Genomic DNA, 25,739 nt, shown 5'->3' on the forward strand with positions numbered 1-25,739 from the left:
AATCCGAGAGGGTTGACAATCCTACTCTTGATACAAGTTGCTGCTGAATTAACCAATTACCCCATATTCTACAAAGCCTAACAACCCTTTCCTCAAATCTCTGGTCAAGGTAGAAAATTAGAACCAGGATAATTTTCTCTTTAAAATGTGATTTTTTTTTGGGTTGACATAAATTGAACAAGTCTTATTCTTTTTTACAAATTCCTACTTCCGTTAACTGAAACGGGTTGCTGCAGACGCACTAACGGTTGGTGGCGGTGTGTGTGGATGATAGCACAGCAGGCGCATCATTCCGCTTGTTTCGATCCTCGTTTGCTGTAAATGCGTCGCTGCAGGTGTTGCTATGGTTACCGTACGCTACAAACAAGGTTGCTGCTGAACGGATTCCTTCGGCAAAAGCGGATGAATTATAATTAATAACTCTCGACATGTTCGACTGAAATATATTTTTAAAAACCCGTTGGAACTATAATTAGCGGTCTTTCACCGTCGAACACCATGAGCTTTACTCTAACCCAGACCCTGCAGGGGAAGCAACGATCCAAGCCCGAGCGAACCCACGACTATATCTATGGTAAAGCAGCCGCGCTGTTCTACTCACTGTACTGACCATTGCTGTGCTGTCCATTGTTAGACTCGTTTTCAGTTATCTTTTTGCCCTTTTGCATGGTTTCATTTAACTTTTTTAAAAAACCTCTTCCTTCTTCCCATTGATTTGCTCCAATATTCAGTCTCTGATTTCCTAACTCACGCTGAAGTGAGTGGGTACCGGTAACCCACCACCAGTGCACCGCCCCAATGGCCATTCTGTATGTGGGAATGGTAAGCTATTTGCCTGTGGGAGCATTGCAGCTGAGTCTAATTCGGCCTTTTCTGAACACGTGTGTACTTTTCAACAGCAGACATTAAAAGGAGCAGCAAGCCTGACTGATTTCTCCCCCTCATCTCCGGGACACTGAGGCCAGTTGCACCGCTTCTGCTGTCGCCCTGATTGAGATTGGCAAATTCAGCACAGGCCAAAGATTAAATCTGGGACCTTCATAGTGTCTGTGGATCCCCACCAAGGCAATTACTTCATGATCTATTGAGGGAATCCACCACATTTTTGTCTTTGCCATTTATTTTCTCATGTAGTCAGGAAATAACTAACTGTTCACCACTATGATAATTTAATTGTCAATTGCTGTGGAGCATAATTTTCTTAAAGGTGCTGTGTGCTTCAGTTTGATATTCTTGGAGGTAGAATCAGCAGTGATGTGATTCTAAAGTGTTTACAAATAAGCAATTGTTAATAAACAACAGTGGGTGCAATGATGCAGTCATTGACATAGTTACATTATCATGCCATCAGCTGTCACTATTTAGTTTTCTTGTTTAAATGCTAAAAATATGAATAATAATAAAAATGGAAAATTTGCTCAGCAGCTGATGTCTCAAGCAGCACACAGCCGGATGTTACAGGAACTGAGCCTACATAAATATGAGCCTACATACTCCTATTTTAAAAACAAAATCCAATGATAATTATAATATATGAATAGCACTTCTGCTGCCTGTCAGGATGGCCATTTTGAATGTTAACAGGCTGAAGGAGCTCCTGCAGTTTGATGCCCGTTTTCTTGGCAGCATATGGATGTCCCTAACTGGTCATGCTAGATTGCTTGTTCAGTGTTCCGTAGACTGATCTTCCAAAGCAAGCGTCTTATTTTTGACCACATCATTCAGTGTCACTGCACAGAAATTTATGCCTATGTTTGATAGTTCCTTGGATATGTAAAACAAATAATTCATGGTAATTTGCTTATGTAACAGTATTTGAGTATGCAGGAAAATCTATTTTATCCAATTTTTTGCTGATTTGTTTGCACAGTTTAAAAGTGTAGTAATTGCATTCCTGTTCCAGTCTCCTGCCTTTATAGCCTCTCTTATTTACCAGTGTAAGAGATCATAGCCCTGAAGTATAGTGGTTATGGTATTGAAATTGTAACCCAGAAGTTGTGATTTCAAATCTCAGTGACAAATTGTGAAATTGCATTCTAGAAATCTGGTAATTTGTAGGGTAGCATTAAAAGAAAGTTACCATGAAAGCTGCCAAATTGCTGTAAAACCCCAACTGGATCACTAATGTCCTTCAGAGAAGAGAACCTGCCACCCAGGGAAAGTCCCACCCTATGTGGTTGACTTATTGACCTTTGAGATGGTATAGCAAGTTGCTCAATTGTTGTTAGGGCAATGAGCGATGGGCAATAAATGTGGCCTTGCCAGTGTCACCCACACCCAGATAACAAACAAATAAAACAATTCTAACTTTTCTTTTGGTGCTGGAATTGCGCAATATGGGTAAAGGCTGAAATTAGGGCAAATATCCACCCCTTTCTTGCCCTGTTGCAGAATTCCAATGGAGAGGAGGTGGGCACTTCTGCTCATCCACTCTGTTGTGACATCACTATAAGAGCTGAGACTGATGGGGTGATGTCTCCCCCCGCCCAGAGGTTCCAACAATTCCACCTAGCGTATGACCAACATATAATGCCATAGAACAGCGTATGTGGAGCTCACAATGTCATTCCCAAATGGCAATCAATCTTATGATAGATTGATTGCTGATCTCAGAGAGATTGATTGTCATTAGGAAAGCGGCAATGACACAAAGGAACACACGAGGATGAAAATTTCTTTCTTTCGCCAGACCAGTCTTCCGCCGCCGCCCCCCCCCCCCCCCACCCCACCGCGCACGCGCACACACAACACACACACACACACACACACACACACAGAGCTGCAAGTGTGACTAGGTGACACCCCAAAATTCCAATGTGCCTAGGGAGTGTCGTAAATGGTGCAGGTACCCATCCGATTTATATTAATGACTTAGGGTTGGGATTTGGGAAGGGATCAGTGCTGGAGCAGACTGGTGGGCCGAAGTCTTGCCCTGCTGCAATTCCGGGAGTGCAGTAGCCCAACCAGAATTTCCAGGACCATATTTCCCTGCTTGGTTTTTACCAGTTTCAGCTTTTTGTTTTGTTTTTATATTGGTAGGACAGTTTTGAGAAATGGTATCTTCCCAGAACCTAAGTGCAATTTACTTTATATGAATTACAGCACAATGAAAATATAACCAAATTAGTGCATTTATGTGAAAATTGATATTACAACTAGATGAGTTCTTAGAAATAAACTAACAACTTGGAGCTAAAGGATTCATCTTGATGACTCCTATAGTTATAGTCATTCTTATTTTAATTATACACAGCAATACTTCTCATCAAATTAGAAAAAAAGTTTTGTTGATGAGCCATTGAATAACAAAACTACTCTTGTCCACCACAGATCCTCTGTATTCAGTATCTAGTGAGAAGGATCATGCCAAGATGTCCATGAAGGCATTCACATCCATTAACAGATTAGTGAGTACTTACAAATGTAGTTTATCAATATAGCTCAATCCAAAAACAAATTCTTCACTAGAATGGGTTGAGGGGATGAATGTGCTAGTATTTTTTCAACTTCCTATTGAAATGCATGGAAATTCATAGAAGAATAAGCTGTGCAAATGTATTGTCATCTAGCATCCTCTATTATTATCATTTTTTTTCTGGAAATAGTATGCAGTCTCTCTACTTTTCAGAGTTCCCTGGTTTCCCCAGATAACATACCAACTCTAATAGATTGTCCTTAAGAAAACTCCCCATTTTCGGGTAGTGTAGAGTCGGTCTGGTAAGTAAAATGGGGTGAAACTCTGTCCTTAAAAATGGCCACCAGGATTTCCCTTCCATGACCTGCTGTGATTCTGATCTGTGTGCCAGAAGTGGCACCACTGCATTTGAATGAAGCGGGCAGTGGCATAGCCAAGTGCCCCTGAGATTATCCTGCCTTTCTGCACAATTGCCACACCTGAAAATCAGAGCCGCTGTAAAGGTGACTCACAGGCGGAAGTGATCAGGAAGGTGAAAGGTCATATTGGAGTGCAATTTTGCAACGCTGTTTTGGTTAGGAGTCACTTCCACTACTTTGAAACTGCAATATCTGAGCATTTAAAGGAACTTTGTGAAATTTGCTGAGAAGTTAAAGGAAATAATGAAATAATGGATTTATCGCTGGGGATTCCATTGTTCCTGTGTTTAAAGCAGAGGAGGAAAGGATGGAAACCAGGAGACCGCAGCATTACATGTACAGTCAACACCTGTCCTACAGATATCCCATACCACAGAGGACCTATCTGGATTTTTCATGTAGGGAGTGTCTGAGAATGTTGTATTTTCTTCCTGACACCGTTATGAAGATGTGCCAGCTGTTGGAACCTGACTTGCATCCTCTTTCAACTAGGGGTACTACCTGACTGTGGCTGTGAAGGTTACAATTGCACTTTTATGCATCCGGATGCTTCTTGGTGACCTAAGGTGACATTACTCACATCAGTCAGTCAGAGATTCATCACTGCATTAGACAGGTCATGGATGCCCTTTTCAGTTACTCCTCTGAGTTCATTCAGTTATACATGGACACAGCAATGCTGATGACACCTTTTCGGAATCCAAGGAGACGCCATAAACAGATTCAGTAAGGCCTTGAATGCTACTAGGATTATTGTGGAACAATGACAATTGAAATTCTCAAGTCCTGTTTCCAGTGCCTGGACAGCTCAGAGGGAGCCCTGCAATATAATCCAGAATTATAATGACTTGCTGCATCCACCATAATTTGGACATTACAAAAGGATTAGGCCTTCCAAACACAGAAGATGAAGAGGGAGAAGGTGCTGGATCTCCACCTCATGATAAAGAATTCCAGAAGAGAGAGGAGGTGGACAATGACAGCACATGCTTCTGACAACAGGCTATCAGGCAAGAGATCATCACCAACTTCTTCCAATAAAGAGGGTGTCCTCTATCTGAATGACACAGTCAAGCCCTTCATGATCCCTTGCCTTTCTCTCATAACTATTCAGCCAATCTGTAATACCTTCAATGTCCTCTCTGAGAGAGAACAGTTACAAACATTAATCACCATATATGATGCCATGTATACCGTGAAAAAATACCCAAATACATTGAATTGCCAGAAATGTACCTGCTTACTACCACCTTGTCCCTTCATTGTATCCTACTGCTACCTGTTAACAGGGTGACTACCCCTTGTGCCAAACACTCTTTTCACGTGTGATCCTAGCCTCTTACCTCACTTACCATGTGGTGTTACCTCACTATCAGACGGTTGTGAGGTTTGTTTACCAGAACTGTACTGATGGAGCTCTTGAGGGCTGATGGGGCATTCATCTCAGTGAAGCCGATGTCCTTAAAGTACCTGTTTCCAGAAACACGTTGCTTGTGTGTTCAATATCTACCAGGCCCAGACCAGAAGCTTCCATCTATATGCTGCACCTGCTACTTGCAGCCCACTAGTGATGGGCACGGGCTCAGTTGGGCTAATTGTCTGCATTTTAGCAGGTTGAATAGTGCCAATTAAGCCCTAAAAGTCCTGAGTTAGGATTCTCTTCAAGCCATTTATGGCAGTAGTCATTGTTGCCACTATGGAAATGCAACTATGGAAATCCTCCTCCTGACGTTTTGAGGCTGCATTGATTTCCTGGACTGCCAAAATCACCAGTGTGTTCCTCATGTTGTGTCATTCCTCCTGCATTGTATTGCAGACGTAGGTTGTTGACTCCTCCAACTTTTCCATCATTTGCACCATATGAGACTGATCCACTGCCTGTACGTGGGATCAATGCTACTGAATTATAGATCTCTTAAAGACTGGGACCCTAAGATCTTAATTCTTGGGTTTCTCAACGAAGAGCAGACGTTTCTCCAGCATTCCGTCCCAGCTCCTCCTGCTCACTGGTGCTCTGTGATTCACCCTGTGATATCTCCTCTATCTGATTAATGCCCTCATCCGAAGTAGGTGTACCTGGGCTGGTGCTTGAGTAAGTAAGTTGCCATGATGGAGTGAGTGAATCAGTTGGAGGAAGAGCTTTCTTGGAGGTGCCAGGTTGATTAACAGATGTTTCTTTCTGTGAGTGTTCAGCAGCTATGAGGGTCACAAAGGACATTCAATTTAGGAAGACGCTCTCTGAATTGTGAACCAGAAGATATGACTGAGCAATGGCAGGAATCATTACAAGTCCTCAGAATGTCTGCAAACAGCAACAACTCACAGTTCTGTAAGCATTCCATCCCATTAACAACCTAAACCTGACAGCTCTCCTTCAACTTCTCCAACTCCCACTGACTCCATGGTATAAAAACAGAAAATGCTGGAAATACTCAACAGGTCAGGCAGCATCTGTGAAGAAAGAAACAGAATTAACGTTTCAGGTCGATGACCTTTCATAAGAACTGGAAGAAGTTGAAGATTTAACAGTTTTTAAGCAAGTACAGAGCCAAGCAAAGGGGGGTGTGGGGGAGAAGGGGAGGGGAAGAAAGAACAAAAGGGAAGGTCTCTGATATGGTGGAGGGCAAGAGTGATTAAATGACAAAAGAGATGATGGTGCAAGGCAAGGAGGGTGGTAATGGAACAAGTAAAGAAACAAAAGATGGGTCTAGAGGAGCTGTAAATAGCAACAGCAGAACCATTACCAGCACCCGCTGTCCAAAAAAATGGGAGTAGTGGTTATGATCTGAAGTTATTGAAATTGGTATTGGAGTCCAGAAGGTTGTAAAGTGCCTAATCGAAACTTGAGGTTCTGTTTCTCGAACTTCCGGTGAGCTTCATTGGAACAGTGTAAGAGGCCTAGGACAGAGAGGTGGGAGTGGGACGGTGAATTAAATACGTTCCCTTGTGAACATACCGAAGGGACCGTTCCCTCCGCGACACCCTAGTCCACTCTTCCATCCCCCCGAACACCTGCTTTCCTTCCCACTTGCCCTTTCACCTCCTCCCTTACCACCGTCCAGGGCCCCAAACACTCCTTCCAGGTAAAACAGTGATTTAATTATACTTCCTTCAATTTAGTATATGTATTCGCTGCTCACGATGCGGTCTCCTCTACATTCGTGAGACCAAACGCAGACAGGGTGATCGCTTTGCTGAACACCTCCGCTCAGTCCGCAAGCGTGACCCTGACCTTTTGGTCACTTGCCATTTTAATTCTCCGTCCCACTCCCACTCTGATCTCTCTGTCCTCGGCCTCCTACGCTGATCTAATGAAGCTCTACATAAGCTCGAGGAACAGCACCTCATCTTTCGTTTAGGCACTTTACAACCTTCCGCACTCAACATTGATTTCAATAACTTAAGATCATGACCACTGCTCCCATTTTTCGGACAGCAGGTGCTGATAATGGTTCTGCTGTTGCTGTTTACAGCTCCTCTAGACCCATCTTTTATTTCTTTACTTGTCCCATTACCACCCTCCTTGCCTTGCACCATCGTCCCTTCTGTCATTCAATCACTCCTGTCGTCCACCCTATCAGAGACCTTCCCTTTTGTTCTTTCCTCCCCCACCACCCCCCCTCCACCCTTTGCCTGGCTCTGTACTTGCTTAAAAACTGTTAAACCTTGACCTTTCGTCAGAACTGGAAGAAGTTGATCGACTTGAAATATTATCTCTCTTTCTTTCTCCACAGATGCTGCCTGACCTGCTGAGTATTTCCAGCAGTTCCAGATTTTATTTCAGATTTTCAGCATCTGCAGTATTTTGCTTTTGACTCCTCGGTATGTCTGCCCAGGAGTTGCAGAGCTTCCTCCTTATGCCTACTGAAGGGCCTGTTCCTCCACCCATGACAATCCTTTTCCTCTTGTTGTGTGCATGTTACTGTTTTTCAAAGAAGAGAAAGATTTAGACATCCTAATTCACAGTGTCCTTTCATTCATTTGTCTGCAGACATTCCCTTATGAACACACTATTAGGTGCAGGCAAAGCACCAGTCTTTTCTCTTCTCACTCAAACATTGCAAAAAATGTGATATAGGACGGTGGAATGGTAAGAGAGGAGTTGTACCCATAAGGGGATGGTGGGGGTCTCTTGTACCTACTAAGGGTCTCATTCATTTCATTTTAGACATTTATATGGTCCTGGGTAGTGAGGTGAGTCATGTTTCTAGCAGTATCTTAGTATCTGTATGGGCACTTGTGCCTTCACCTACCTTGGCCTGCCTGAATAGCTGTTTGTGGATTGGTAGAGTTGATACTGACTGCTAGAGCCACCTCCTTTCAAAGTTCCTACATATCTTTTTTCTGGGCCTTTACTCCCTGGGTGCCAAAGGACTTTTGTCTTCTGGCCCTTATCTCTGCCAGCGTTATCTACACTGTAGCGTCTGAGTATTTTGGGGTTTTGGTTATTGTAGATCTCCTAGATGGTGTTCTTACTTCTACCATCACTTTTCAATGTTCCGGTGGAACTCCAGCTCTCTCTGTCTCTCACATTGTGAGTGACCTGCTGTGCTTGTGGCCAGTACAACTGCTGCAGCCTGTTAACTGCTACAGCCTGCCACAGTTTCCCTCCCTCCCTCCCAAAGACGGAGACCCAACCAGTAGTGAGAGTCTTGCTGAAATCCAGACCTGCACACTCAATAAGGCCCACCCAAGGCAAAGGTGATCAAGTGCCGGTGGGATTACATGGATGGGTGGAAGTCTTGTCTTGCCATTTTACTGACAATTTCAGGAATATCCTCATCACTGTGTTATGTTGGTTGGTCGCCACTATTTATTCAATTTTTCACTGTGCCAATGAGTTCTTTCTGAACTTGACCAAGCAGGGAGCCATTGTTTTTGAGCACTAATTACCAACTTCAATACGTTTCAGATTTTCACGTGCATTAATCTGTGACTTAGTTTCCTAAGATCCATGATTGTTTTTGAAAATGTGCCTGCATGTTGTGTGTCTTTAAGTGATGCCATAAACGATTATCATACCATGACCTCAAAGATAAACTTGATGGTAATTTCTGCAGATTAGAGATATATTTCCTCTTTTTCAAAAATGGGTGTACAGGAAGCCATGAGTACAACTGCATTAGTTTATAAAAACTCTGCAATGCCACCTGGCAGATAGAATGTTTGTAATGAAGTAGTGAGACTTTGATATTTTATTTCTTATATAAATAGTACTTTAGTTTGACAAAAATAATCACAACCATTATGCAAGAGCTGCTAAATGACATAATAAGTCACAAATTATTCTTTTTTGATATTTGCTTAAGCAGAATAAGTTAAGCAATGGTACAGTTTACTGCCACTAAATGTCAACCACATGCCTTGCAAATGTGGAGTATTTATGAAGTGCAGAAAAGTTTACTATATTGACTTCATCGCTGATTCGCCTTTGTACGAAGCAATGACATAACTGTACTTTCATATCCATATATTTATGTTAGTGTGTGCTTTGAATAGTTGTCTTTGGGTCTAGCTGTCACAAATTCTGTATATTTCTTTCTATCATACAGAAAAAAATACCTGATTATAAGGCCATGTTCAGTAATTTGCAGCATTTCCCAAGGTACACCCTGCAGCTGGATCGCAATGACCCTGTCCCAAAATTTGTTGATCAACGCTGGAGAGGATATGGAGAGAAAAAACGAGAAGCCATCAAGCAACTGGCAGCGTAATTGCTATTTTCTTTTTAGATAAGCCAAATAGTCAAATCCACATATACTTTAGTATAAGCAAATCTTAGAACTGGAGTTTGATCATATTCGAAGAGCACATCTTGCTACAGATATCTGTTTGAAAAAGTTAATTATTACAAAAATGTTTTAACGTAGTGTTTGAATTCTATTTCACTTTATTTTATATATTTTTTTTATAAATTGTAAATAGTGATGATATTATTAGGGAATTGGAGAGGAGTGGCTGAATGCAATGGGGGAGAATTTCTGCAGTGGTTTTCCTATCTCCCGCTGTAACATCGGTAAAGACTGGCAGAACCACTGAAGAAATGGTCCTCATAAATGGCTGTTTTTAGTGCTTACACCATTTCTCTGGGGGTTCCACCGGTCTTCCATCAAAGTTGCAGTGGGAAATTAGGGGAACCTACAAGAAAATTCCAGACGAGTGCGTGAGGGAGCTGAATTAACATTAGTGGATAGCCATTAAACCAGAGGCCTCAAAGGTCGTGTCAGTTCAGCTGTGTGTTAAGTAAGGTTTGTCGCACTGTCCAGTGTAAAACTCATCTCAGTCAGTTCCTTTCATGTCATCGGGGCTCAACTTTTAAAAATATCAAATGAAGCAGAAAGGAAAGGAAATGTTTGGAGATTTGTGCTGGTGGTGTTCGTTAGCATATTCTCTGTTTATCAATGGGACCTAGATTTCAATAAAGCCAAGACTGATAAGATGAAAGTCTTCTCTGTGCCACCTTGTGATATCCTTTCCACTGTGAGCTGGCAGTTTGTGGTGTCGATGGTAGCCATGATGTGGAGATGCCGGTGATGGACTGGGGTTGACAATTGTAAACAATTTTACAACACCAAGTTATAGTCCAACGATTTTATTTGAAATTTATAAGCTTTCGGAGGCTTCCTCCTTCCTGGGAGGTTAGGGAGGAAATTGCGGGTCCCCTAGCAGAGATATTTGAATCATCGACAGCTACAGGTGAGGTGCCTGAAGATTGGAGGGTAGCAAATGTTGTGCCTTTGTTTAAGAAGGGAGGCAGGGAAAAGCCTGGGAACTACAGACCGGTGAGCCTGACATCTGTAGTGGGTAAGTTGTTAGAGGGTATTCTGAGAGACAGGATCTACAGGCATTTGGAGAGGCAGGGACTGATTAGGAACAGTCAGCATGGTTTTGTGAGAGGAAAATCATGTCTCACGAATTTGATTGAGTTTTTTGAAGGGGTAACCAAGAAGATAGATGAGGGCTGTGCAGTAGACGTGGTCTACATGGACTTTAGCAAAGCCTTTGACAAGGTACCGCATGGTATGTTGTTACATAAGGTTAAATCTCACGGGATCCAAGGTGAGGTAGCCAATTGGATACAAAATTGGATTGACGACAGAAGACAGAGGGTGGTTGTAGAGGGTTGTGTTTCAAACTGGAGGCCTGGGACCAGCGGTGTGCCTCAGGGATCGGTGCTGGGTCCGCTGTTATTTGTTATTTATATTAATGATTTGGATGAGAATTTAGGAGGCGTGGTTAGTAAGTTTGCAGATGACACCAAGATTGGTGGCATTGTGGACAGTGAAGAAGGTTATCTAGGATTGCAACGGGATCTTGATAAATTGGGCCAGTGGGCCGATGAATGGCAGATGGAGTTTAATTTAGATAAATGTGAGGTGATGCCTTTTGGTAGATCGAATCGGGCCAGGACCTACTCCGTTAATGGTAGGGCGTTGGGGAGAGTTATAGAACAAAGAGATCTAGGAGTACAGGTTCATAGCTCCTTGAAAGTGGAGTCACAGGTGGATAGGGTGGTGAAGAAGGCATTCAGCATGCTTGGTTTCATTGGTCAGAACATTGAATACAGGAGTTGGGATGTCTTGTACAACTTCAACAAGACATTAATAAGGCCACACTTGGAATACTGTGTACAGTTCTGGTCACCCTATTATAGAAAGGATATTATTAAACTAGAAAGAGTGCAGAAAAGATTTACTAGGATGCTACCGGGACTTGATGGTTTGACTTATAGGGAGAGGTTGGATAGACTGAGACTTTTTTCCCTGGAGAGTAGGAGGTTAAGGGGTGATCTTATAGAAGTCTATAAAATAATGAGGGGCATAGATAAGGTAGATAGTCAAAATCTTTTCCCAAAGATAGGGGAGTCTATAACGAGGGGGCATAGATTTAAGGTGAGAGGGGAGAGATACAAAAGGGTCCAAAGGGGCAATTTTTTCACTCAAAGGGTGGTGAGTGTCTGGAACGAGCTGCCAGAGGCAGTAGAGGCGGGTACAATTTTGTCTTTTAAAAAGTATTTGGACAGTTACATGGGTAAGATGGGTATAGAGTGATATGGGCCAAGTGCAGGCAATTGGGACTAGCTTAGTGGTATAAACTGGGCGACATGGACATGTTGGGCCAAAGGGCCTGTTTCCATGTTGTAAACTTCTATGATTCTTTAAAATTATTCAAGCCCATGACATAAATATTTTCTTTTTTCCCCAGATATGACGCCTCTATTAAAATGCAATTACAAGTACAGCAAGATCCAGAAGTGAGTGGTAGGAACCGGTACAAGTATTTCACAAGGTAAGATAACCAAAGAAAATATTTTTTCTCAGTTTGCCAATATTTTTGTAAAAATCAGCATGAGTATAAATTGAAGAATCCTACTTTATACTCATGTTGACTTTTTCAATAACATTGAGCTGGATTGAGAACTGGCTGGAAGGACTTAGGTAGAAATTAGTTATAGATGGATTTGGATCTGTTTGGAGACCGGTCACCAGTGGTGTCCTGCAGAGGATTGGTGTTGGGATTGTAGCTCCTTACTATTCTTATTAATGATTTAGTTGTAAGTGTTGGGGGTACAATCTGCAAATTTGCAAATGATACTAAGATCAGTGTGAGTGTCAGGACTGTAGATGATGTTCGACTGCTTCAGGCGGATCTTGATGTGTTGGGGGATTTGGTTTGTGACTGGCAAATGATGTTTAATTGCAGTAATAAAAGTGCAGTGTTATGCATGTGAGCAGGACAAACGCTGAACATACATACACCCTTCAAGGAAAAGCATTAAAGCAGGTGGAGAAAGAAAGAGATCTGGGCATTCTATTGCATAGATCTCTAAAGATTCACAAGCAATGCCGTGAAGCAATAGCCACAGCAAATAGGGTTTTGGGGTGCATTTGTAGGACAATTGGCTATAAGACAAAGCGTATTATTTTGTCGTTGTACAAGACCTTGGTCAGGCCTCATTTGGAATACTGTGTTCAGTTTTGGTCTCCTCACATGGTGGGTGATATTGAGGCTTTGGAAAGGGTGCAGAGGAGGGCCACTAGACTAATTCCTAGTTTAAAGCATCTTAGTTATCAAGATAGGCTAAAAGAGCTGGGACTCTATACTTTAGAGAAATGTAAACTTAGGAGTGATCTGATTGAGGTTTATAAGATGATGAAAGGAATATATTGTGTTCCAGTTGACAGTTTGTTCTAATTAAATACATTAGGGAGGACCGGGGGTCACAATTTTAAGTTGTACAAAGCAAGATTCAGGTTCGATGTCAGAAGGTGGTTCTTTTCCCAGAGAATAGTGGAACTCTGGAACAGGCTGCCGGCTCGTGCGGTGAACGCTGATTCGCTGAATTCCTTTCAGTGAGAGCTGGACCTGTTTCTGGCTGGGGCGGAGATCACCTCGTACAAAAGGTAGGTAATGTAATGCATAGAATTATCAGGGCCAGTGTGATTTTCTGGACTAGTTTTGATCACCAAAGGGGTCGGAGAGGAATTTCCCAGTTTTTTTTGCCCCTAAATTGGTCTGGGTTTTTATCTTTTTTTCACCTCTAAGAGAAAAAGGGGAGGATAGAACTTAAGTGGTCAGTCTGGCTGCAGAGCAAAAGTGGGGTGTACAGGGCAGAAATGGCAGTATGGTCTGCTGAAGGAAGACAGGTCAGGAGCGGCTAGGCTGGTTACAGACCAGGAGTGGGACCTATAGAATGGGATCGGGTCAGATAATTGTAGACTTTAGCCAGGAGGCAGGAAGTAGAATGGAGCACATGAGTTGAGAGAGGAGCACTTGTGTAGGGTAGGGGTGGGGTAGGGTAGGGTAGAGATCACAGCATTGAGTTGGAATGGGGAGCAGAGCACTTGAACAAGGAAAGGAGCACTTAGGTGGAGTAGGAAGAGGATTATTGGGCAGGAAGTGGAGCACTTGGACATGGAATGTAGCACTGTAGTGAGGTTGGGAGTGGAGCATTTGGGCTTGCAGCTCAGTGCTTGAACAAAGAGCGAAGCACTAAGTTGGGGCAAGGAGAGCAGCACTGTGGAAGCAGATTCTGAGTTGCAGTGAAAGGTATTTACATTTAATTGGTCTCTGATAACCACATGACTAATAATCCATTAACTGTCACTTGGTTACCATGAACCACTGAAATGTCTGGCAATGGACAGACAAACACGTCATGTTTTTTTAAAAAAAACAAATCTATAGGGTACAATAGCATGGTGGTTTAGCAAACTAGAGGTTGGGAGTTCAAATTTCACCATGGCAAAATTGAATTCAATAAATCTGGTAATTTTTCAGCTGGTACCAGAAAATAAATGATCATGAATCATAATACAAACAAGTGAATCCATACGATCAAGATTTCCTTTATTGTAAAAATCCAACTGGCTCATTCATGTGAAGGGAACTTGCTACTGTAAGGTGGTCTGGCCACCTCCTGGTGACTCCAGTCTCATACCATGTGGTTGACTCCTTATGGGCTCTTAAATGGCCTCCAAATTGCTATAACAGTTCATGAAGAAGGTCCACCACGCAACGATGGACTATAAATTTAAAAAGATGTGTCTTAAAAACAACATTCATCACATCTGTCACAAAAAATTCCAGCAAAATAAGCATACATATAGTATTAGGATAACAAAATGATCCTGTAAGATACAGGAACCATGGAACTATATCCAGTGACCATGAAGCTGTCGGATTATTGTAAAAACCCAATTGGTTCACTGATGTCGTTTAGGGAGGGAAACTTGCCATCCTTACCCGATCCAGCCTATATGTGACTCCAGTCCTACACCAATGTGGTTGACTCTTAATTGCCCTCTGAAATGGAAATTGGCCACTCAGATGTATGAAATCGCTACAAAGAATACCATCTTCTCAGGGTGGGCTGGCTATGCCAGTGATGCCCACATCCCAAGAATAAATTTTTAAAAACATGGTCATAAGGATCTTTGCCATATTGTAATGCTGCAGTGCTGTTTTTTTTATTCCACTTTACTAATAGCATTGCCACCAGTATGAAAAAATGACTTCAATTTCCTCCTCAACGGGCCTTCGACCCGCAGAATTTTCCACCCATTCATTTCCAAGATGGTGGAATTTCTTGGACACATTATTATGGTTGTGATAGCGATTTAAAATTTTCTTCTAAAATACATCTACCGTAGCTTTTTTAACATGACATCTAATAATTAAGTGTAGGTCTTGAAATTAGTGGTACATACTGCAGGTAATAATTTTCTGCCAAGTAATCAATCAATAATAAATATTTGCCAGAGTTTTCCTTATTGCCATACATACATCTGAGGAAAGAGATACAGGTCAAACGATTCAATTAGAAGCCTAATTTCAGACAGCGCCATACTATCTTTAGTATTTTCTACAATTGCTGCTGCCATCTTTGGAGTTTCATGGCATTTCACCTCCAGTGTTTGTTCACACTGTTCATCCTGCTGTCTCCAGAACATTCTTGCACACTCTTCCTTTACTTCACTTCAGAAGTTTTGGCTCAAATCCAGTCTGACAGTTGGTATGATGGTCTTCTCTTTACAGCTGGTTGTAAGAGTATTAAATGAAATAAGTTGTGCCTGGTTTCTAGTGAATGCTTTTGATAGTTTTGGTTAAGGAAACAGCTCATCTAAAGGATGGCATCTCTGACAATGCAGGACTCACTCAGTCTACCTCTGGAGAGGTGCTTGAATCTGCAACCTTCTGATTGCAGATGAGAGTGCTACCAAAGATTTAATATATCTAAAAAAATTGTATGCATGCACTTTGTGCATAAGGGTACAAAAATATAGGTATGCCATATATATTTACACACACATAGATCTTGGATGCAATGGTGTCTACTATTTTCTAATAGGGGACTCCTGAGGACAAGGAACTCCAGGTACAGGTTTTGGTATAGAGAAAACTTTAGTTTGTTGTTGATTATAACTCCATCCCTGGAAATACACTCAGCCAATTCTCAATTGGACTGCTAGAAAGAACAATGTTGAGCAATGGAACATTCGATTTTCAAGGGACAAGGAGGGAGGAGAATGGAAACTGACCAGATTGGTCTGACCATGCACCTTTTGTTGGCCATTCGTGGAGTTACATTACATTGACAGAGGTCAAAAAGGAGCATGGCTGTTCTGCCCTCTTGATTGGAAGGTAGCAGCAGTTGGGAATTAATGATGGGGAGGGACAAAGAAATGAAATCTGTTTGAAGTATCTTGCCTTGCCTTTTTAATACTTCTTGGTTCATAACACAGTTCTTATATTGCAATTTTTAATGGTTATATTTTCTGCTTACTTTACAGGCCCATTATTCCCTTTGTACAACAGCTACCTGTGAATGTAATTCTGGAGATGTCCAAGTAAGTTCATGTTACCTTTTGAGGAAGGTTAGTGATAACTTTGGTTTGGTGTATAACCCTTTTTTATATCATTTTTCCCTTTTTTTGGAGGAGGAGGTTGGTAGGAAGGGAGGTAACTGAATCAGTTGGGCTTGTATGCATGTAAATAGTACCATTCTGTACCATTAGCTAAGGGATAGGAGGCAGAGAGTAGCGGTGAACGGATGTTTTTCTGACTGGAGAGAAGTATGCAGTGGAGTCCCCCAGGGTTCGGTATTAGGACCATTGCTTTTCTTGTTTTATATAAATGACCTGGACTTGGGTAATGGGAGTACAATTTCGAAGTTTGCGGATGATACAAAACTTGACAACGTAGTAAACAGTGATGAGGATGGTAGCAGACTTCAGGAGGACATAGACAGACTGGTGAAATGGGCAGACGCATGGCAGATGCAATTTAATGTGGATAAGTGTGAAGTGATGCACTTTGGGAGAAACAACATGGAGGGACAGTATAATCTAAATGGTACTATTTTGAGGGGGGTGCAAGAGCAGAGGGACCTGGAATTGCATATTCACAGATCTTTGAAGGTGGCAGGGCAAGTTGATAAGGCGGTTAAGAAAGCGTATGGGATACTTGGCTTTGTAAATAGAGGCATTGAATACAAAAACAAGAAAGTCATGCTAAACCTTTACAAATCACTGGTTAGGTCTTAGCAGGAGTATTGTGTACAATTCTGAGCACCACACTTTAGGAAGGATGTTAAGGCCTTGGAGAGGGTTTACCAGGATGATACCAGGGATGAGGGACTTCAGTTATGTGGAGAGATTGGAGAAGCTGGGATTGTTCTCCTTAGAGCAGAGAAGGTTAATTTAATATTCAAAATAATGAGGGGTTTTGATAGAGCATGTAGGGAGAAACTGTTTCCTCTGGCAAGTGGGTCGGTAACCAGAGATCAAAGATTTAAAATAATTGGCAAAAGAACTAGAGGGGAAATGAGGAGAAATTTTTTTACATAGAGAGTTTTTAAGATCTGAATCAGATTCCGTAGGAACTTTCAAAATACATTTGGACATGTACTTGAAGAGGACTAATTTGCAGGGTTATTGGGAAAAAGCATGGGGTGTGGGACTAAATTGGATTAAATTAACTCCAGGTAGGTCTGACTTTGTAAACCAAGTTTGATACCACACTGAATTTTTTTTTATACGTTCTCAAACCCAATCTATGTAAGGAATCTTACAACACCAGGTTATAGTCCAACAGTTTTATTTGAAAATCACAAGCTCTCGGAGGCTTTCTCCTTCGTCAGGTGAGTGTCGGATTCCTTGAAAATTACCGCATATATAGTCATAGAACAATGCCTGGTGATTACAGGTAATCTTTCCAACTGCCCGTTATCAAGGCCATCAAGTGAATTGAATAGTGTTCAGACAGAGAAACATAAGATACCAGACTACTGAACATACAAACGGCCAGAACCAAAGACAGAGAGGGAGAGAGAGAGAGAGAAACATCCGAAAGGAAGAGAAAGAGAGAGAATGACCAATTGTATTAAAAACAGATAACTTTTTTTTCCCGCTGGTGGGGTTATGTGTAGCGCGACATGAACCCAAGATCCCGGTTGAGGCCGTCCTCATGGGTGCGGAACTTGGCTATCAATTTCTGCTCGACGATTTTGCGTTGTCTTGTGTCTCGAAGGCTGCCTTGGAGAACGCTTACCCGAAGATCGGTGGCTGAACGTCCTTGACTGCTGAAGTGTTCCCCGACTGGGAGGGAACCCTCCTGTCTGGCGATTGTTGCGCGGTGTCCGTTCATCCGTTGTCGCAGTGTCTGCATGGTCTCGCCAATGTACCATGCTCCAGGGCATCCTTTCCTGCAACGTATGAGGTAGACAACGTTGGCCGAGTCACAGGTGTATGAACCATGTACCTGGTGGGTGGTGTCCTCTCGTGTGATGGTGGTATCTGTGTCGATGATCTGGCATGTCTTGCAGAGGTTGCCATGGCAGGGTTGTGTGGTGTCGTGGACGCTGTTCTCCTGAAAGCTGGGTAATTTGCTGCGAACGATGGTCTGTTTGAGGTTGGGTGGCTGTTTGAAGGCGAGTAGTGGAGGCGTGGGGATGGCCTTAGCGAGGTGTTCGTCGTCATCGATGACATGTTGAAGGCTGCGGAGAACATGGCGCAGTTTCTCCGCTCCGGGGAAGTACTGGACGACGAAGGGTACTCTGTTGGTTGTGTCCCGTGTTAGTCTTCTGAGGAGGTCTATGCGATTTTCCGCTGTGGCCCGTTGGAACTGTCGATCAACGAGTCGAGCGTCATATCCCGTTCTTACGAGGGCGTCTTTCAGCGTAGGTGTCCATCGCGTTCCTCCTCGTCTGAGCAGACCCTGTGTATTCGCAGGGCCTGTCCATAGGGGATGGCCTCTTTGACGTGGTTAGGGTGGAAGCTGGAAAAGTGGAGCATCGTGAGGTTGTCCGTGCGCTTGCGGTAGAGTGAGGTGCTGAGGTGCCCGTCTTTGATGGAGATTCGTGTGTCCAAGAAAAAAAACGATTCTGAGGAGTAGTCCATGGTGAGTTTGATGGTGGGATGGAACTTGTTGATGTTATTGTGTAGTCTCTTCAGTGATTCTTCACCATGCAGACACTGCGACAACGGATGAACGGACACCGCGCAACAATCGCCAGACAGGAGGGTTCCCTCCCAGTCGGGGAATACTTCAGCAGTCAAGGACATTCAGCCACCGACCTTCGGGTAAGCGTTCTCCAAGGCGGCCTTCGAGACACAAGACAACGCAAAATCGTCTAGCAGAAATTGATAGCCAAGTTCCGCACCCATGAGGACGGCCTCAACCGGGATTTTGGGTTCATGTCGCGCTATGCATAACCCCACCAGCGGAAAAAAAAGTTATCTGTTTTTAATACAACTGGTCATTCTCTCTCTTTCTCTTCCTTTCGGATGTTTTTCTCTCTCCCTCTCTGTCTTTGGTTCTGGCCGTTTGTATATTAAGTAGTCTGGTATCTAATGTTTCTCTGTCTGAACACTATTCAATTCACTTGATGGCCTTGATAATGGGCAGTTGGAAAGATTACCTGTAATCACCAGGCATTGTTCTATGACTATATATGTGGTAATTTTCAAGGAATCCGACACTCACCTGACGAAGGAGAAAGCCTCCGAAAGCTTGTGATTTTCAAATAAAACTGTTGGACTATAATCTGGTGTTGTAAGATTCCTTACATTTGTACACCCCAGTCCATCACCGGCATCTCCACATCAAACCCAATCTATGTGAGACTATCTCCTTGAGGAAGTCTCACATTGTTTCCCTCTGGATTCACGCCAGGTCACAGCTATGGATTTATACAACAGCTTTAGTGTTGCTACAGAGAGGACACCATTTTTCAGTGATACTAAAATTGCAATCTAAACACACTCTAAAATACAAGACATTTGATATGTTTGTTCTTGACTATCTTCATCCTAACACCTCCAGGTGAACATAATCAGTATTCATTTTTTAAAGAAATGACAGTGTTTTGGCAAAAATAGTGAAAATGGCAATTATATTGGCATTGCCATCAAGACAGTTAACATTTAGAAATGTTTGCATTCTAGAAGTTTTTAATCTAAAGACTGCTATTTAAACATTAAATCAAAAAGTGCTCCCAAAAAAATTGCTGTTGGTTGGCTGTCTTCTGATATTGATTTTTTATTATTATTATTGCTAGTGACCTAGCTATTATCATATATATGTTGGATTTTTTACACAAATGGCAAAAGTGGCAGTTCTTCCCTTTTCATCATTGCAAGTCAGCAGGTGTTATAGGTAACATTTCTTTGCAGCTGAACCCTGGAGGTCAGCTTGTGGGAGAGTCAGCAGACATCTCCATGAGCTTCTTTCCTTGAACACTTTCTCATGTGATAGTTAGCAATTATGCACCTCCCCAATGTCCTTTTAAATCAAACTGGATTTTGCCTCAATTTTAAATAGAATAGATTGATTGGGCTTGTCTACTACCAGCTGCAATAGGTAGCAATGAATATTAGCAATTTTAAAAACCTGTACATATAAGAAACTTCTTAATTTATTTAATTCTATAAATACTATTTTAGATCTGGGTTTAATTGTGTTAATCATGTACAATAGCGATTGAGAGGATTCTTTTAAAGGCATTTAATTTGTCTTCCAACAGAACTAATTTTTCTTCTCCCCATACTAATAGTAGTTACTATCCCATTATAACAGAATGTTTCAGGTATAAGAGGCATTTATTGCTTTTTTTGCCATATGAGCATATTTTCTTGCACTTCAGAACTGTTCAGCTCATGTGTCAGTTGAATTCTGGTGCAGTCTGAAATTACAGTAAGTAACTTATACAAACATTAAAACCTTTTATTTTATAAATCCTTATATGCAGCTTTATCAAGGCATTCTAAAATAAACTATGTACATTTTAGTCAGTATTATAATGTTGCATCGTTTTTTTCATGCATTGTTTTTCTATCCTCATCATCAGTGAATTCTTCCCAGATTTGGAACAAGCGCCTTCATTTAAAAAAAAATTACTCATATAATTCAGCTGGAATAATATTAAGTCATACAAACCAGAGGGACCAGGTTTGCTTCCAGGTCTACTGATCTCAGCCAGGGCTGCAATTGGCTTCAGCGCCCCTGGACTAAAGAGAGGAAAGATTAGCTAGCTTTCCTTAACCTGGTTGCTATCCAATGCGTTTTTTTCTGAAAAGTGCACTTGAGAACAGGATTAGGTTTGGCTATGATATGCTCCACAGCTAAACAGTTTCCCATATCTACTGTTTAGGCTCAGACATAAAGAATTGCTACGTGGGCAAGTTATCAGAGGGTGGCCAGTGCCTGCTGAAACATACACCAACAAGATTCAATTCCATCAAGGGAAAATGAGGGAAAACTAGCAAAAGCAGTTGGGGCAAATTTAAAAAACACTAGTAGATTCTGATGGTTAGCAAACAATGAGTTCCTAATCTAACTTGAGTAGCCGATTCAAAAAAGCATTGCAGAAAGGAAACTGAATAAGGAAAATGTTGACATTATTTTAACAGAACATAATCCTTGGAGGGATGCTAACAAAAGAGGACATAATCAGTGTGTCCAGTGGGAGAATGAAATGGCTGCCCATCTCAACTCGGGGGGGGGGGGGGGGGGGGGGGAAACATAGTTACCTCCTTCTGCATGCAGTATCGCCTGTAGCTCAATGGTAGGACTCTTTCTTCTGAGTCAGGCATTGTGAGTTCAAGCCCCATTCTTGAGACTTGAGCACATAATTCAGCCTGACATTTCAATGCAGTACTGAGAGAGTGCTGCACAGCTGGATTTTTGGATGAGCCATTAAACCGAGGCCCCATCTGCCCTTTCATGCGGATATAAGTGATCCCATACCACTATTCGAAGAAGATACGGGAGTTCTCCCAGTGTCCTGTCCAACATTTATCCCTCAGCCAACATCATTAAAATAAAACAGATTATCTGGTCATTTATTTCATTGCAGTTTGTGCACAATTGGCTGCCGTATTTCTGTACATTATAACTGTAAATACACTTCAAAAGTACTTCATTGGCTGTGAAACGTTTTGGGACACCCTGAGGTTGTGTAAGGTGCTATATGAATGCAAATTCTTCCTTTCTTGAAATGGATCGTGGAAAAATTTGTCTGTCACTCAGAGTGCCTGAGTCTACTAGGATTTAGAGAGCCAACTGTTACCTGTGATTGTGTTGTTCCATCCTGGGTTTAATTACATGCACCATTGAAATTGAAATCCTGGAGGTAATTTAGTTTTGTTTATCACCTCTGTCCTAAAATTTATTTTCCTGCCGTTTTTTTCAGGAATGACACTTCAGCTAATTATGAGGATTTTTACGACCTATCTGCACCCAAACGGACGGTGGGGGTACAAACGGATTACAGGGACAGTGAAACACAAACTGAGCCATATTCTCCAGAATATGTGGTACGACCGGGATCGGCACCTGAACTCCTTACTCTTGCTGCATTGAAATTTGGTGAGTTACATATAAACTAGGCCAATGTGTAAGAATAAATAGTAAATTAATGACAGTTAAAACAGAGTAATTTAGTATTAATGTCTGATCATTTAAGGAGCACTCCTGGCTGGTCTTTCAGATGTAATGTAAACAAAGTTAATGTAACTAAATTCCCCCTAGTTGTTCCCCCTCCTGATAAATATTCAACCAGCCAAACAGGGACTTGGTCCACAGAGTACAAAATTCAGGGACAAATGAAAAAAGTCAGGAACGCTTGTTTTGACTGCTTGTAAAAGCTCACGTCCGTCTTGAACCCTTGTTTGCACATCTATGTGTAGCGTGGTAATTCGTCTGTTAAACCCACAGCTCCTGTTATAGATCTGATTCTTGTACAACACCAGTTGTTTTGTTTTGTGTTGCACTTTTGGCGTTGTTGTGCTACAATCTTGGCTATCGATGAACATCAAGTGTGCTGCATAAAAGGGACAAATGTAATTCAGTGCACTATTACTGATGCTACCTGAGAAAGAGGGCCTCACATCGGTACTGTGAAGCTGGGAATTACTGGTACAGTCTGTACAAGTGGGACAAGCATTTTTTTCACCACTGGAACTAGGTTGTTCCAGACAATATGAGACATTTGAGAAGTATGCTATCTGATGAATTTCTGGGCTTTTCTTTAACTATATGGAGGCTAATTTAATTCAAAAAGAAATGAGGACAAACATACTGAAGGCAGCAAATCCAATTTTAACACTCAAATAGAGTGATTCAAAGTTTACTGAATATATCATAAATTCTAATGCACTAGGCATATCTTCACAAAAGTGTTTCTGACCTGCAAAACAGAGGATGTAATGAGCAATATAGATCTATTATCCTGTGTTCTGAGTAAGTTACAGATACAACTTATGTACATCAGGCTTCTAAAGAGCAAAAAGGATCTGTTTCATCAGAACAATCCTTGAACATTTGTAGAAAATCTTTGCTTTCCTCTTAAACCATATTCAAGAATTTCTTTCAACTACTTAATGAATGGCACTCTCTCATGTGACCGCAGGCCGAGGCTTACCAGCAGGCTTAGCAGAAGTGGAGATGATTGAACGTGCACGAGCTAAACGTGCTTGGGAAGCTACTCTACCTCCATTGAGTGATCACTGCCAACTTGAGAAGAGGAAGAAGATGATGGAGGATATGGAAAGAAATGAGTGGGCATTCCGGGAACAAGAAATTGAAAAGTATGCATTAAAGTTGCACCCTAAAACTGAATGCTCCAACAGAGTTTCAGTTGAGTGGGCAACTCGAATACAAAAAAGAACCCAATTTATTTTAGGCTTGTTAAGGAAACTGTTTGGATGATGCACAGAGTAATGGACAAAGTTGGATTGAGAATAATAGAGATGTAATAATGGGTAGAAGGGAGTTATGACAAGGAAAATAGATGATTCTAACTGGACTTAGTTGTAGGCTGGCACTTCTGTGCAGTACTACACTGCCGGAGGTGCCGTCTTGCAAATGAAATTATAAACTGAGGCCTTGTCTGCCCTCTCAGGTGGACATAAGATCCCACAGCACTATACGAAGAAGAGCAGGGCAGTACTCCTGGTGTCCTGGCCAATATTTCTCTCTCAGCCAATATCTAAAAACAGATGATCTGGTCATTTATTTCTTGCTGTTTGTGGAACCTTGCTATGTGCAAATTGACTGCCAAGTTTCCTACATTATAACAGTGACTGCACTCAAAGTACTTCATGACTGTAAAGCGCTTTGAGACGTCATTAGGTCATGAAAGGTACTATCTAATTGCAAGTTCTTTCTTTCTTCTAGTCATAATGGAATTACTATTTTAGAATGACCAATCCAACACACTAATCCCACAATCACATGGAAGTTAGTGTCTTTGTTCTGGTTGGACTGATAACCATCTATCTGTCTGCACCATTTGATTCCTGTTATCACATTTTGGTCACAATTTTTGTGTCAACTTTTTTCATTATAAATTCCTATGTCCACATTTATAATGGAAAATGCCTTTGTAAACTTGCCACTCTGATTGCACAATCTGGCTGCAGGGTACCCACAATTCTTTCAAAATACTTCCTGAAAGTTTTTCTAGCATTTTTTCCTCAATAGTTGAAATTTCTATTGCCTAAAATAAGGGTTTAAATAATTTTTTTAAAAATGTAAAAATTTTGTATTTCACAATAACATGATTTAATCTATCCATTTAGTTGTTTCTGTGTCTTAATACCTTCATTAAAGTTTTTACGTGAAGGCCTCAAAGTCTCCTAAAAGCAATGGCCTGGAATTGATATTTCTGCTCATGATATTTTGCATTTGATATTTTGCGATGCTATGAGCTGAATTTGGATTGTGCAGTCTAAGCATGTGCAATGTACCTTTTTCCCCCAGGATATGTCAGTACCATTCAGTCAGCTATACTGAAGAATATTTTTTTCTTTAGTTTATTTGAGGAAAAGGTAGAGGACAAATTTCAGAAGTTCAACAGAGGTAATATTCATATTGAGTGTATTTTTCAAAAAGAAAAAGAGGCTGTGTGTCTGATAGAGAAAGAGACATGACAGTGTTCTGATTACACACCTATTGTAGCCATTATTTTGTGTTCTCTAAACTTTAGAAAGTGAAAGAGAGGGGCACTGGGGTCAGGAAGAGAGATAGAGGGTGTGAAGGGGAGAATAAGAGTGTGTCTTTATGTAATGTTACTTCAATTTTAAAATAAAAAGTTCAATTTTGAAACCAGCTAATTATCTCACATGTGGTCTATTGACAGTTAGAAAAGGTCAATGCTAATGTCTTACACAGATTCTAATTTCTAACACCTATGAAACAGAGGGAGAGAGAAACAGAAAAAAAGATACAAATAGAGAGAAGGGCAGACGAGCAGTATTTTTCCTCATTCTAATTTGATTTTTCGAAACAAAACAAGCTAAATTTTGAAAGCAAAGAAGATTTTTTTTGAGGGAAACAGTTACGGATGGTAGAGAAGGGAAACTAATTGACAATGAGGAGGATACTGGCCTCTTGTCACCTGGCTTTAGGATGAATGTATCCTAACTCGCACCAAGTCCCGTTCACCCATCACCACGTGCTCGCTGACCTACATTGGCTCCCAGTTTGGCCACGCCTCGATTTTAGAACATAAGAACTTAAGAAATAGGAGCAGGAGTAGGCCAATCGGCCCCTCGAGCCTGCTCTGCCATTCAATAAGATCATGGCTGATCTGATCCTAACCTCAAATCTAAATTCATGTCCAATTTCCTGCCCACTCCCCGTAACCCCTAATTCCCTTTACTTCTAGGAAACTGTCGATTTCTGTTTTAAATTTATTTAATGATGTAGCTTCCACAGCTTCCTGGGGCAGGAAATTCCACAGACCTACTACCCTCTGAGTGAAGAAGTTTCTCCTCATCTCAGTTTTGAAAGAGCAGCCCCTTATTCTAAGATTATGCCCCCTAGTTCTAGTTTCACCCATCCTTGGGAACATCCTTACCGCATCCACCCGATCAAGCCCCTTCACAATCTTATATGTTTCA

The 25,739-nt window shown here is 41.6% G+C and overlaps 1 protein-coding gene across 2 annotated transcripts in view; it reads left to right on the plus strand.

Moving 5' to 3' along the window:
* The first annotated feature begins 358 nt into the window (after positions 1 to 358).
* cfap91 (cilia and flagella associated protein 91) overlaps positions 359 to 25,739 on the plus strand; it is a 65,093-nt gene continuing 39,712 nt past the window's right edge. For both annotated transcript variants that reach the window (XM_067993016.1, XM_067993017.1), the window contains exons 1-7: positions 359 to 574; positions 3,331 to 3,407; positions 9,387 to 9,544; positions 12,040 to 12,123; positions 16,128 to 16,184; positions 22,028 to 22,203; positions 23,246 to 23,423. In XM_067993016.1, the coding sequence (XP_067849117.1) occupies positions 499 to 574; positions 3,331 to 3,407; positions 9,387 to 9,544; positions 12,040 to 12,123; positions 16,128 to 16,184; positions 22,028 to 22,203; positions 23,246 to 23,423 (806 nt within the window). In that variant the 5' untranslated portion in view covers positions 359 to 498. The remainder of the gene's footprint in view (positions 575 to 3,330; positions 3,408 to 9,386; positions 9,545 to 12,039; positions 12,124 to 16,127; positions 16,185 to 22,027; positions 22,204 to 23,245; positions 23,424 to 25,739) is intronic.

Source organism: Heptranchias perlo, chromosome 11 (genome assembly GCF_035084215.1).
Source record: "Heptranchias perlo isolate sHepPer1 chromosome 11, sHepPer1.hap1, whole genome shotgun sequence".
In the NCBI taxonomy this organism is placed as follows: domain Eukaryota; kingdom Metazoa; phylum Chordata; class Chondrichthyes; order Hexanchiformes; family Hexanchidae; genus Heptranchias; species Heptranchias perlo.